The sequence below is a fragment of the Crotalus tigris genome, unplaced genomic scaffold (assembly GCF_016545835.1).
Source record: "Crotalus tigris isolate CLP2741 ecotype Arizona unplaced genomic scaffold, ASM1654583v1 scf7180000018142.649072, whole genome shotgun sequence".
Classification (NCBI taxonomy): Eukaryota; Metazoa; Chordata; class Lepidosauria; order Squamata; family Viperidae; genus Crotalus; species Crotalus tigris.
Window position 1 is genome coordinate 322,212 of NW_024096844.1, and position 13,167 is coordinate 335,378.

The following is a 13,167-nucleotide window of genomic DNA, read 5'->3' on the forward strand; positions in this document are numbered from 1 at the left end:
AAAGAGTCATTTGAATGTCCTCAGCAACAAATCCCAGTGTCTTATGATTCAGGATCTTGACAAGATGAACACAAACCAGTAAAAGGAATTTTAGTGGGGACCTATTAAAGCAGTGGTTCTCAACCTGTGGGTCGGGACCCCATTTGGGGTTGAACGACCATTTCACGGGGGTCGCCAAACAACGCAGTCCGCCATTTTTTCTCCCCTTTTCCTTAGCTGTGCTACTCCCTTTTATTCTATTGGCTTTTGAAAGCCAATAGAGTAGACTCTCTTGAATAGAGTCTAATTCTATTGGCTTTCAAAAGCCAATAGGAATCGTCCAGGCTGTCTCTGCCCTGCTGAGCCCGCCAAAAGTCCCATTCTACAAATGGTGCTGCACCAGTTGAGTAGTCCCCGACTTACAACCGGTTGGGGGTCGTGGCATTAAAAAGGTTGAGAACCACTGTATTAAAGGGACCCACCTTCGTGTGGGTAGAAAACAAAGACATAGGTATAGGATGGGGGAAATCCTACTGGATTCGGTACCTTGAGAAGAATCCCACCCATCCAGTTGGGTATTTTGGCGGAAATGAGGCAGCTGCAGGAAAAGACAATGCAATTTCTAGGATACATCAACAGAACTACTTTGCTGAGGATCAGAGAAGTAAGTTCCTCTATTCTGCCCTGGTCAGCTCACTGCTAGAAAGCTGCATCCAATTCTGGGCATCAGATTTTAGGAAGGAGAGAAATGATGAGGAAGGAAGAACTTTTGAGGAACAGCCGGATGAGAAGAAATCGACAGAGGGGAATGGCTGTCCATCCCCAGTTCTTCCAAAGACAGGACAAGGGGTTTCTATTACAAGGACGGGGATGGTGGGTGAGATTTCAATTGGACATCCAGAAATGCTTAAGGGGGTCAGTTCGGTGTAGTGGTTCAACTCCGAGCTCCAGTCCCACCTTGGCTTCAAAGCCAGCTAGATGAGCTGCTCTCCCTAGCCCCATCCAGAATGATCAGGAGCCCCTCTTCACTTTGTAGAAAGGAAGCCTCCCACCCCTCCCAGGAAAACCCCCCAGAAAACTTCTAACATGCCTGCCCACCTGGCACTGCCGCTCCCCTGCTGCAGCAATCGCCCTCACCCCAGAAACAGCTCTCTGGGGCCCCAGAATGTGGGGCTGTCTGCCAGGCCTGACAGCCCAGGAGGGGGCTAGTGGGCTCCTAGACTGGGGCCAGCTTGGATCCCCTGAGTCCAGCCCCCCACCCCCTGCGAATAGGAAATCCAGAACTAACCAAGGCCTCCAGGTGCACACACACATGCACACACACACCCCCAAATTCAAACCCTACTCTGAAGTCTTAACTGACTCACATATGGATATGGGTCAGTCGATGGTCCTGGCCCTCTGTGTCTTTCACAAAGGAGGAGGAAATGGGTCTGTTTATGCCTTGAATTCATTGCCTATCAAAAGATTCCCCACAAGGCACAAGTAGCACCTGTCCATCTTGGGGGCCACTTATGCAAAAAGAGGCTACGGGATGTTTGATCGGATCTGGAGCAAATCCTTCCATCAAGTTTCAACTCCGCTCAGGAAAATATCGTGGAGTCGTTGCAAACTTATTGGGAGGTGTAGCCCTCTCCGTATCTAGGACAGCTTTGCCCTTGTTGCCTTCCAGAACTGGAGGGGAACAGTCCCACAGTGGACACCCCATTTAGACCTCCTGGCCTCTCCAGGACCGCAAGGGGTGAAAGGCTCCCAAGAAGCCCCAAGTCTGCACCTGTGCTAAGACGAGGGATGAGGAGGCAGAGCGAGCAGAACTACAAAGGTCTCATTGCCATGACTGAAGCCAACACAGAGTGAACAAACGGTTTGTGAGTTGGGGTTTGTTCACCTGTGCTAAGACTGGTCCAGCTTCCCATGGCTGGAGAATCCCAGTGGCCCCAACCCAGCAGCGGACGTTCCTCCGCAGGGCCAGGATGGGGTCTTCTGGGCTGAGGGATGGTTTGAGGCTTTTGAACTGGTCCAGGATGCCCATGCTGCTCCATGCTTGCGGAGGACCGGGCCACCTTTCTCATTTGGGCCAATGACCCAGCGTGCTTTGCCTGTTTAGAAGTGCTAATCCATCCCTTTCCTACCTCAGGGGGTTTCCTTGGACGAGGAGGAAAAAAGGCTCCCCTCTTGAAGGAAGGGGGGCAGTTTCCAAAGGATGCCTTCATTCTCCCTCCCCCTTTGAGGCCTCTGCAGGGCCCGGAGGCCATTCCACCCCCAATGAGGGAGGGCGATGATAAGGGCTAAGGAGCAGAGCTGTCCAGCTGCAGATGGCCTGGGCAAGGGCCCAAAGCAGCAGCGACAGAGAAGGGCCTCCGTTCTACATTCTCCAGGCTCACAGCTGTCCAGACAGAATTCTCCGCAGGGCAAGATCTGTCCTTAGCCCAAGGAACGGCTCTCCTACTCTTCCTGGCCACACCATGCTCCTACCTGGCTTTATTGGCCGACAACCCTGTCATTTTAGGGAGGTGATATCTCTTCCCAGGAGGTTGGCCAAGAAGGTCATCCAGAGGACTGGAAAAGCTGCAGAGCAGGAAATTCAGCTTCTGAGAACTTCCTGCTGTCATTGTTGTTCAAAAGAGAAGACATGCTTGAATTTAATAACAGCAGCAAGATTACTGGTGGGTCAATATTGGAAGAAGGATACTCTGCCTTCTTTAGAAGAATGGGTATTTAAGGTTTCTAATTTAGCAGAAATGGCTAAAATTTCTGCTTATTTAAAGGACCATTCACAAGAGAGATATTTTAACGTATGGAGAAGATGGATAGAATATGTTCAGAAGAAATATGGAACTACAAAGTTTCACTTATTCTATGAGTAATGATTTTGTTGATAAACTTATGATGTTAAAAGTTTGAAGAGAGATAAGGGTTTTTATGATTTTGTTCATTGTATAATTAGTAAACTTAAATAGATTATGTTTAATATGTTTGCATAATCCTGTATTTTGCTCTGGGGGGGAGGGAGTGGGGGAGGGGGGGTGGATGGGTTGAAATTTAAGTAGTTCAGATAAAGTAGAAATAGTCTTATTGTATGTAATATTAATGTTTTAATTTTGAGAGAGGAACTGCTCGGGCATTTCCCCTGCACCGCATCAAGAGGGAGGAGAAGAAGGTGAGAAGTTAAGTAGGAAAGTGGAGGTGAAGGAGGAGACGGGGTGAGTGAAGAAAAAGAGGGAAAGAAGTAAGTTGGTTTGAGGTGGGATGCGGTTTGGGGGGAAATGGGCGGGCAAGACCGAATGTGGTGTGCATCAATTTGTTTTATTTTTTATCTGAAGTATTTGTAAGATGGTCATGTATTGTAAAGTTGAAAATAAAATTTTTTACAAAAAAAAAGAGAGAGAAGACATGCTTCTGGCCCTCATGGATCAGCTTGACAGCAGCCTGCAATGGCCACCGCTAGAGGAAACCGGTGTTTGTGACCTTAAGCGAGGACAGCTCCTAGGGACACCAGAAGCTAAAGCCGCTGGACCTTGTACTCCGTCGTCCGTAGACCCTCCTCTCTGCAAGCTCCGTTTGTGTTAGGAACAGGGCCAGGCGCTCATGTCGTGGTGGGCCTCAGGGGGACACGGGGAGGGAGGGGCTTTCCTCTCCCAAATCTTCATTTCGCCCAGTTGAGAAAAACAGGGTGGGGAAATTGGAGCTCTGACACCCCCTCCCCAGCTTTCCAAGGAGCGCAAGGGCGTTTCAGCCCAAGGGATGAAAGGCCACAGCCTCCCTCCCTCCTCCCTCACAAAGCCAGGCCAGCCCCTCCTTGCAAAGGCAGGGACCCAATGAGTCCTTCAAGCTGGGGGGCTAGGAAAGGCAACAGCTGGTGGGTCTCCTGGCCCAGGTGGAGGGGAGGGAGAAAGCTCCACTCCAGGTGTCTTCAAGGGCATCACCTCCACACCAGCCTCCCTGGGGACTTCAGTGCTCCCCAAAAGAGAGGGTCCTTCTGCCACGTCAAGCTGCAACATGTGGAAGTAGAAAAGGTTCTCATTATTCTAGGGGAAGGACTGGCAACAACGGCCCCACGGAGCCTCACCTGCTCAGCCCCCTCACTGCACCCCTGCAAACCCTAGTCCTCATGGCCACAGAGAAAAGTCTGAAAGTACAAAGAGAAGTCTGTAATCACCACCGTTGCCCTCAGCTCCACAGTGTCCATCCAGTCTCACTGCGAGATCCTGAGCTCAATTTCTTCGGCTGAAGACTGGGAGACAAGCGTGAGCCACTAAAAAGCCAGAAAAGCGAAGAGGGCAGCACCAGTCAGCAGAGCACAACCCGGATCTGTAGTTGAAAGGTGGAAAGGAAGAAACCAGCACTGAGCCCATCTGCAGGTGCAACACACCAGGTGGGCATAATATAAATATTAACATCTGGCTGTTTTAAAACAAGGTGCCCCTGCCAACAACCCATCCAAGTGCCTATCTCCCATGCACAAGGCTCACACCCCAAGGAAGAAGCGGGCACCTCTGCACAGGGGGCACAGGGGAGGAAAGCATCTCAGCAACCACGGACCACACCACAGCTGCTGCTTCTGCCAGATGTGCCTGGCACCACAATGCAGGAAGTGGGGAGGGGACAGACTTGCAAAGGACGGCCATGTCTCCTATGGCTGGAGCAAAATCAGAGCAGACAAGGAGACAGAAAAGTCCTTGGATCCCCCCCCTTCCTCCCCATCCTGAGTTTTATCAAAATTCCATTTGGATGCAGGATTGCAGGGAGGAGAGGAAGAAAACACTGGAGCAGCTCCATTTTTTTCCTGGAGCACAAAGGAGGGAGACGGTGGCCCTGTGTGTGTTTCCTCCCAAACCTACCCAAGTCCATCGGTTCTGCCACATTCCCACAAGAGAATAACTGCTTTTCAGCTCCTGGGAGCAGCTGGTATTGGAGCACCAGGCAAGCCTCAATGGCTTCTGTCTCCCAACAGATTCCTCCTTTTTAAAAATGCCCCCGTTAAATCCCCAAGGACACAATGGGGAGGAACACGGTGAACAGAAACAGCAGAGAAAGAAATTAGTGGGACATGGCTGGGAGCAAAGGGCTTCCTAACTACAGGACAGGACAGGAAGGACCCCGTCCTGGAGGGATTTAACTTGTTCAAAAGAAACAGATCTAACAAAAGAGGAGGTGGAGTTACATGGTATGTAAGAAATAGATATACCTCTATAGAAAAGCAAAAGGAGGAGGATGAAAACTTTCTTGAATGCATTTGGGGTAATATAAAAGGAGAAAGGAATAACATTGCCACGGGTGTATATTACAGATCGCCCAACCAAACAAAGGAAATAGATGAACTTTTTGCTAATCATTTAGCTGAGGTCTGCGGGAAGCACACTACAATGGTAATGGGGAACTTAACTACCCTGAAATCAACTGGGAGACAAACTCTGCACCTACTGCAGTGGTTCTCAACCTGTGGGTCGGGACCCCATTTGGGGTCGAACGACCATTTCATGGGGGTCGCCAAACAATGTAGTCCGCCATTTTTTTCCCCCTTTTTCTTAGCTGTGCTACTCCCTCAAGAGAGTCTATTCTATTGGCTTTCAAAAGCCAACAGGAATTGTCCAGGCTGTCTCTGCCCTGCTGAGCCCGCCAAAAGTCCCATTCTGCAAACGGTGCTGCACCAGTTGAGTAGTCCTCGACTTACGACCGGTTGAGTAGTCCTCGACTTACGACCGGTTGAGTAGTCCTCGACTTACGACCTGTTGGGGGTCGCAGCATTAAAAAGGTTGAGAACCACTGACCTAGTGGAAGATGAATCTTGTCAGTCAAAAGGTAGAGGAGGGAACTAGAGCTATACTGGACTTAATTCTTACCAGCACAGATGAAATGATAGAGGGGGTTGAAGTTGTGGGAACTTTGGGGGACAGTGACCACATAATATTGGAATTCAACATAATGCAGATACAGGCAATAGAACAAAGTCAAACTAGTGCCTTAAACTTTAAAAGAATTAATTTCAACAAACTTCAAACTTGGAAAGGATTCCATAGAACAGGGGTGTCAAACTGCCGGCCCATGGGCCGGATGCATCATGCCAAAAGCACACCCACCCCATTGCCAGCAATGGAAAAAAAGTTGAGATATGTCACAACACATCATGTGTCGCTGCGAGTTTGACCATAGATGAAGATCTTAAAGGGAAAAACAATCCAAGAAACTTGGGAAACTCTGAAAAATGAGATTATAAAAGCCACTGAAAAAGTAAAATAAAAGACCCCAGAAGAAGCCAGCATGGCTACTTAAAGAACCTTCTGATAAACTGGAAAAGTATTAAAAATTGAAAGAGGGACACATAACTAAGGCAGAACACCAACAAATAGCCCAAATCTACAAAAATGAAGTCAGGAAAGCTAAGGTTCAGAATGAATTAAGGCTGGCAACAAATGTCAATAAGAGTAACAATAATGAATGTTTCTTTCAATATGTAAAAACCAAGAAAAAGGTCAAGGAAATGATCAGTCCACTCATGGGAGAAGATGGCAAGGAGCTTATGGGCAGCAGGGAGAAAGTGGAACTTCCATTTTTTGCATTTGTCTTTACACAAAAGGAAAACAATAGTTCAGCCTAACAAAAGAGTACCGTAAAAGACAGATTAGGGATATAAATCAAAATAGGCAAGAAAGTGGTAAGACTTCTGTCCACTCTTATTAAACAAGAGTTCAGTCACTGGACCAGATGAATTGCATCCCAGGGTCCTGAAGGAGCCGACAGATGTGATCTCAGGACAGATGTGATCTCGGAACTGCTGGACTGTATCTTTTGAATATCCTGGAGCACCTGGGAACTACCAGAGGACTGGAAAACAAGCTGACGGTTTCAATCTCCAAAATCAAATCAAATCAACCTTTATATTGTCAAAGTACAACATGGATACAATGAGATTGGCTAAGCCTCCCTTCGTGCACCCCCCCCCAGACACAACTAAGTGACAACAAAAAGGGATCCATGATGCTACAGATCAATCCATCAATACCTGAGAAAACTGTGGAAAAGATAATCAAGCAAAGGATCTGTGAACATCGAGAAACAAGCAAAATTATTACTAGAAACCAACATGGGTTTGTCAAAGACGGATCATGCCAGATAAACCTTATTGCATTCTTTGACAGTGACTAAATTAGTGAACAAGTGAAATGCTGTGAACATAGTATACTTGGACTTCAGGAAGGCACACGACAAAGTAGACCACAACCTTCTTCTTGATAAGATAGAAAAATGTGGGATAGGCAGCACCACCACCGGATGGATTTGTAACCAGCACTCAATGTATTGTCCTCAATGGAAGTGCATTTATTTACATGGAGGGAAGTAGGCAGTGGGGGACCTCAGGGTTCTGTCTTAGGCCCAGCACGCTTCAATATTGGGATGAGGGGATAGACGGGGAACTCATCCAATTTGCAGACAACACTAACGCTGGGGGGAAATGGCCAACATTTTTGAAGATAGACTCAAGATATAGGGGCTGGATTCACACACACACACACACAATGGACCCAGCAACTGTAGTTTCCCAACACACAACATCCTGGCTCTCTCTCCTACCTAGCCAACTGCTGCTCCGGATGCCATCCGCACAGGAGCAGCCAGATTCGGCCCCTGACCCCAAAGGCTCCGCCGGCGCCAGCATTCACACCGTATCCTGAACCCGGGCCGGATTTGCGCAAGAAGCCGAGCCGTCCAAAATAATCACCCCGGTTACAAGGGACCAAATTCCGCCTCTGCCCGACAGCTGCAACTAATACGCCCCCCCCCTCCGCCGGTTCCCGCCTCGCTCGGCGTCCGACTCCCCGCAAGCTCTCCAGCCTCGCCCTCCCCGCGCCCCGCGGCCGGACCTGGCGCTGACCGAGGGCGCCGCGGACGACGCGCTTTCGGGGCCGAGTAGCCGCCGGGCGCCCTGCGGAGGCCGCGTCAGTCCCCGAAGACGCCGCGGACCCTCGGCTGCCCCGCCCCGCCTCGCTCCCTCCCTGGCCTCCTCGGGAAGCCTGCGGAGCCGGAAAGACCCGCACGGGTCCGCCGCTGGACCCCCCCCCCTCCGGGGCAATGGAGGAAGGCCACGCCCCGCCCCTTCCCCAAGGGCCGATCGTTCACTCCACTGCTCCCCCCCATTTGTCCTGCTCAAGTTTCTGGCTCCCAGAGAGGGGCACAGTCACTGCCGGCCCCCAGGCCCGCTGGCGCTTGGAAGGGAGCCCAGCCAAGCAAGGCGCGCTGTGTGAAGCCAGGCCTGGAAGAATCCACTGCAAGTGGAGTCCCAGGAGATGGGTTTTTTTTTTCTCCCTTCCCTCCAGCTGGAAAGCAAGCATGTCAATAAGTCCAGCCCCCATGAAGAAGGGCACCTGCCCAGGTGCTTTCCCTACAGGAGCCAGCTGGACACACACACACACACACACACACACACACACACACACACACCCTCCTGACTCTGCCATGGGACTCAGCCAAACTTCCAACCCCTGGTCCTATGCTTAATGCAGCTGCTGCATTCCTCACTACTGCCAATTGACTGGACCGGAGGTCTTAATGGGATGACAAGGGTCACTCCTGCAGCAAGACAAGGGGCAGGTTCTCCCAACCGGCCAACTCTGCCTGGGCACAAAAGGGAGGGAGGGGGCAGAGCCCTGGCACTGTGTGCAAAGAAGCCAACTTGGCTGGGAGGCTGGATGCTCCTTGGGGAAAGGAGCACAGCTGGCTTGAGTACAAGACCAACAGACCCACAAAAGTTTAACCAGCAGCAATTTCTGTTTAAAAAAGAAAAACAGACAAACAAATTAACATGTCAGTAATTCATTGTGTAACCAGAACAGTGGCCCTGGATGCCCAACTGTCCAGCAGGGAACGGGGTGCAAAACACCCCCCCCCAGGTTCCCCCATAGGCTAATGGGAGCAGCAGAGCCACCATTACCAGACAGGCAGATGCTCCCTACCCAGCATCCTTTGGGGCAGCCCCTGAGGAGCCTGGCTCCGTGTGCCAACAGCAGCAGTGGTTGCAAGGTACATGATCCTTCTGTGACATCACGGCCCATTAGCCAATCGTCAGGGCCTTACAGCAGTGAGACCAATCTCACTTAAGCTGTGGCAGGGCAACTGCAGTGGGGGAAAAGTTAAAATCACTTCATTAAAATTATGTTAATGAAAGCTAAATATAATGACCATGTTGTGCCCCATGGAGACAGGAAATATTATCATCCAGTGACAATTCTGGAGCATTGGACCCTGGCCCTGGGCATCCGCGCAGGCGAAATCTGCAACTAAGAGAGCAAACTCCTGCCTGCGTCCCCTGGATCAGAAATAATACACACCGGTGTGATGGTCTCTGGTCCTCCCTGCATCAGCCTCCTAGAGCAGTGTTTCTCAAGCTTGACAATTTTAAGGCATGTGGACTTCAATTCCCAGAATTCCACAGCCAGCATTGCTGGCTGTGGAATTCTGGGAGTTGAAGTCCACATGCCTTAAAATTGTCAAGCTTGAGAAACACTGTCCTAGAGATTGTGAACCATAGGTTGCAAATGCAACAAGGCACCTCGCTGGCTGTCAGCGAATGCAGCTCCTCTCTGCGCCCAGGCGTGGGGCCCTTCTGCCCCACATGCTTTGCAGGCTCAATTCTTTCTCTCACTCAACCAATTCTCCCGCTTCGGTGTCAGCCTGAATCACACTTTAATCACACGGTTTGTGATTAGCTGATTAGCTCTGGACAAACTACCACAACAAGCACAGCCATTCTCTGGGGAGCTTCAGCTATAGAATTGCGGATTTTCACGATAAAACCTGCCTTTCATTCTGCAGGAATCACTTCTTGCCTCCAAAACAGAGAAGGGCCAACCAAGCAGGAGCCACGGAGGTGATTTCAAACTAAGGAGTTGTTTACATGCCTGCTGAGCCCGAACCGCCGCCCCCCCCCACACACACACACAAGCACTCCGGAGCGCCTCTGCCTCACACCCGCAACAGAACCAACACACCCGCTGAGGCTCGCCGTTGTCAACAACACCTCCAGCGGCCTCCGGGCCTTGCGAGGCTCCAGCCTTCCCGCCCCGGGCTTTGGGGGCAGAGTTCGCGGGGAAGCGGAAAGCGCAGCGCAGGCCAGCCCCGCCGCTGAGCTCTGGCCGCGGCCCTCCGGAGCGACCGGGCCGTGGCCTCCCTCCGCGGCCCCTCCTGGCCTGACTCTCCCTGCGGCGCTCCCTCCCCCGGCGGCCTCTCAACGGACAGGCCGGGCCGCTGCCGGCTTCGGGGAAAGCGGCTAGGCGAGGGTCCGCCAGGCGGAAAACTGCGGCCGGCCCGGGAACAGGGCGGGCAGGCGAGGCCGGAGCGCGGCAAGTTTGACGCGGGAGAGGGAGCGCCGAGGGGCGGCCGGGCGGCTCTTCCGAAGGTCCCGGCGGCGCCTCTCGAGCAGCCCGGGAGGACCCTCGGCCAGGAAGGTCGCCCCCTCCGGCCGGGGCGTCCAGGAAGCTTCGGCTCCTCCGCGTCGCGGGCCACTTCGGCCTCTCGCCCGCGGTCTCGCCTTGCCGGGGGCCCGGGACTTGCAGACCCCCGCGACGGAGCCCGCACGGCGGCGGCGGCGGCGAGGCCTGGCGCCCGACCGAAGCTTCCAGCCGCGCGGAGAAACGCGCCGGGCCGCGCAACTGGCAGAGGCGGCCGCTCCCGCTCTCGCCGCCGCCGTCCGGCCCGGGGCAAGAGGCGGCGGCTGCCCAGCGCGCGGAACTCCCGGGTGTCCCCCGCCCTTCTCGAGAGAAAGAAGCCAGCAGCAACTCACCCAGCGGGAGGAAGTGTTTGGTGTCCATGTCCGCGGTTTAACTCATGCCCAGCGGCGCGGCGTGGAGGTCGGCGGCGGGAAAGAGCCGAGCCGAGGCGGGGAGGGGGGCGGTGCGGAGCCCGCCGAGAGAGTCGCCCGCCGAGAGAGCCAGAGGCGCAGGGAGGCGGATCCCGGGGCGGCCGGCTGGAAGGGCCCTTCCGCGTCTCTCCGCGTCGCGCTGGCGGGTGGGGGGGCCGGGGCTCTCCTCCCCCCTGCCGCCGCCGCCGCCGCGGCTCTGGCGCCTCGCTCCCTCCCGCGCCCCCTCGCAGCCGAAGGCGCGTCTCGAAAGGCCGCCGGAGGCAGAGCCGAGAGCAGCCCAGCCAGGCCACGGAGGGGCCGCAACGCCGCGGCGGAGGGAGTTGGGAAAAGTCGCCCAACAATGTAACTCAAGTACAGGACTTGTCTCGCTGCCTGCGCGCGCCCGCAGCTGGCGGTCCGGGGGCGAGCGAGCTGCGAGGGCGCGCGCGCGCTCCCCAAGCCCGGAGCCGCCTGGCGAAGGGGCCCGGCGAAGGGGGAGCCCGACGGCCGTCCGGCCTCGGCGACGGGGCGGTGCGCGGGGCCGTTCTCGGGGCGGGGGCTCCCGGCGGCCCTCCCCGCGCGCCCAGAGGACCGGCTTTCCCGGACGGGCTCGGGCGTCTCCGGCCCGGGTGGGCGACGCCTCGGGCCCCAGCCGCAGAACGGGGGCTTCCTGGGGGAGGGAAACGGCGTGGAAGCCGCCGGGCTCCCGGACCCGGGCGGTCCGCGATCGGCTGGAAGAAGTTCCTGGGGACGGGGGGGGGACCGGCGGCGGGTCCCGCGCGGAAGGAAGCCCAGTCGCCGGAGCCATCCGGGCGTCGCGGAGGGCGGGGGGCGAGCGCCGTCCCCCTCTCGGCAGTGCTGTGGCCAACCGCCCGCGCCGGGCGAGGCACGGGGCAGCGGTCTTCCGGCGGCGGCTGCTCTCGCTCGCTCCTGGCCTGAAAAGCGAAGCCGGGATGGGATTGTCGGCGCTCGCCCGGCGCGACCCCCACCTGGCCGCCCGCAGCCCGGCGCAGGGAGGGACCCCGGGCCCGGCTGGACTTGGCGTCGCCTCAAAAAAACAGCGCGGGCGGGCGCGCACAACCACAAGTAGACCGAGGCGGACGGCCGCCCGACCCCGGATGGCCATTGGCTGCCCGGAAGGACGGACCGAAGCCTTGAGCCCGACTCGCCCCCCCCCCGCCGCCCCGCTTATTCTAGCGGGGAGCGGCGCCTCTGCTCCGGGCCTCCAATCACAGCCAGGGGGCGGGCCCTGGAGCGCGCACGGCCCCAGTTTTGGGTTCGTGGAGGGGACGCGCGCGCGCGCGCGCGGGCGGCAGAAGCCCCCAGAGACGCGGGCAGACGGAGCTGGGAAGCCGGGAACGGGACTTGCTTAGGGGGCCGCCTGCCGAGCAAGCGCCTCGTGTGGGCGGGCAGAGTTGTGCGAAGAGGATGACACGTTTATAGAAACATCTGCGAGAAACCTCGCGAGGATCCAGACATTCTCAAGATCCCCCATCGCGATGGCGGTTGCAGAGCCTCCTAGGATTGAGAGGAATAGCCAAGTCAAGTGGGGGGGGGCGGCACCCCTTTCCCATTCGACCGGCTAGACCCGTATGGCTAATAGCCAAGGTCACTTTGGAAAGGACCCAAACGCTGCAGCAGGACCACCGAGGGATTTATTTATTTATTTATGAGACTTCTATACCGCTTTAAGTGCGAGCACTCTCTAAGCAGTGTACGCCAGTAAACAATGTATATATATAAATATTTACATTGCCCCCAACAATCCGGGTCTTCATTTTACCTACCCCGGAAGGATGGAAGGCTGAGTCAACCTTGAGCCGGTGAGATTTGAACCGCTGACCTGCTCAACACAGTCAGCTAAAGTGGCCTGTAGTACTGCACTCTAACTGCTGCGCCACCTCGGCTCATTTTATGGCCTTGGGGTGCCAAGCAGCGGCAGCCCTGCTTCTGTGATGTCTCAGGGACTGCCCCATCTAGAGGGCAGAGCAGCGGTCTAGCACTGCAACAATGAGGACTTGTATCACTGTCACCAGACAACATGGCTGGCACAACACGAAAAGGTACCCAAGTGAGTGTCGTTAGGACAGTGATGAAGCCTCACTCCAAATCAGCAGGTGACCCCTTGGAGCAATTGGTATGGATTTAAGGGACCCCATATGAGAACAACCAGGGGCCCCACTGCTGAACCCTGACTACTACCTGGAACTGACCACTCACCCAAGGAAAAGCAGGACCCTCGTCAAGGGACACCCAAGCCTTTCAGACTGGGACCCTGAATACCCAGGACATCATGGTCGGTGGTACTGAAGGCTACACAGAGATTCACAAGGAACTCTCCAGCGCCTTCTCCA

The 13,167-nt window shown here is 54.9% G+C and overlaps 1 protein-coding gene across 5 annotated transcripts in view; it reads right to left on the minus strand.

The window, feature by feature from the left end:
• The window catches only part of RXRA (retinoid X receptor alpha), a 94,210-nt gene extending 81,690 nt beyond the window's left edge, over nucleotides 1–12,520 (minus strand). The window contains exons 1-2 of one of the 5 annotated variants that reach the window (XR_005557294.1): nucleotides 10,757–12,520; nucleotides 4,139–4,290 (exon numbers count right to left, since the gene is read on the minus strand). Coding sequence is in view for 2 of the 5 variants with exons in the window: in XM_039348342.1 (XP_039204276.1) it covers nucleotides 10,794–11,939 (1,146 nt within the window). In the remaining 3 variants the exon portion in view is untranslated. Of the gene's footprint in view, nucleotides 1–3,266; nucleotides 4,291–10,756 lie in introns of those variants that run through there. The other 4 variants (XM_039348342.1, XM_039348341.1, XM_039348339.1 and 1 more) reach the window with 4 other exon arrangements.
• Between the last annotated feature and the right edge of the window lie 647 nt (nucleotides 12,521–13,167).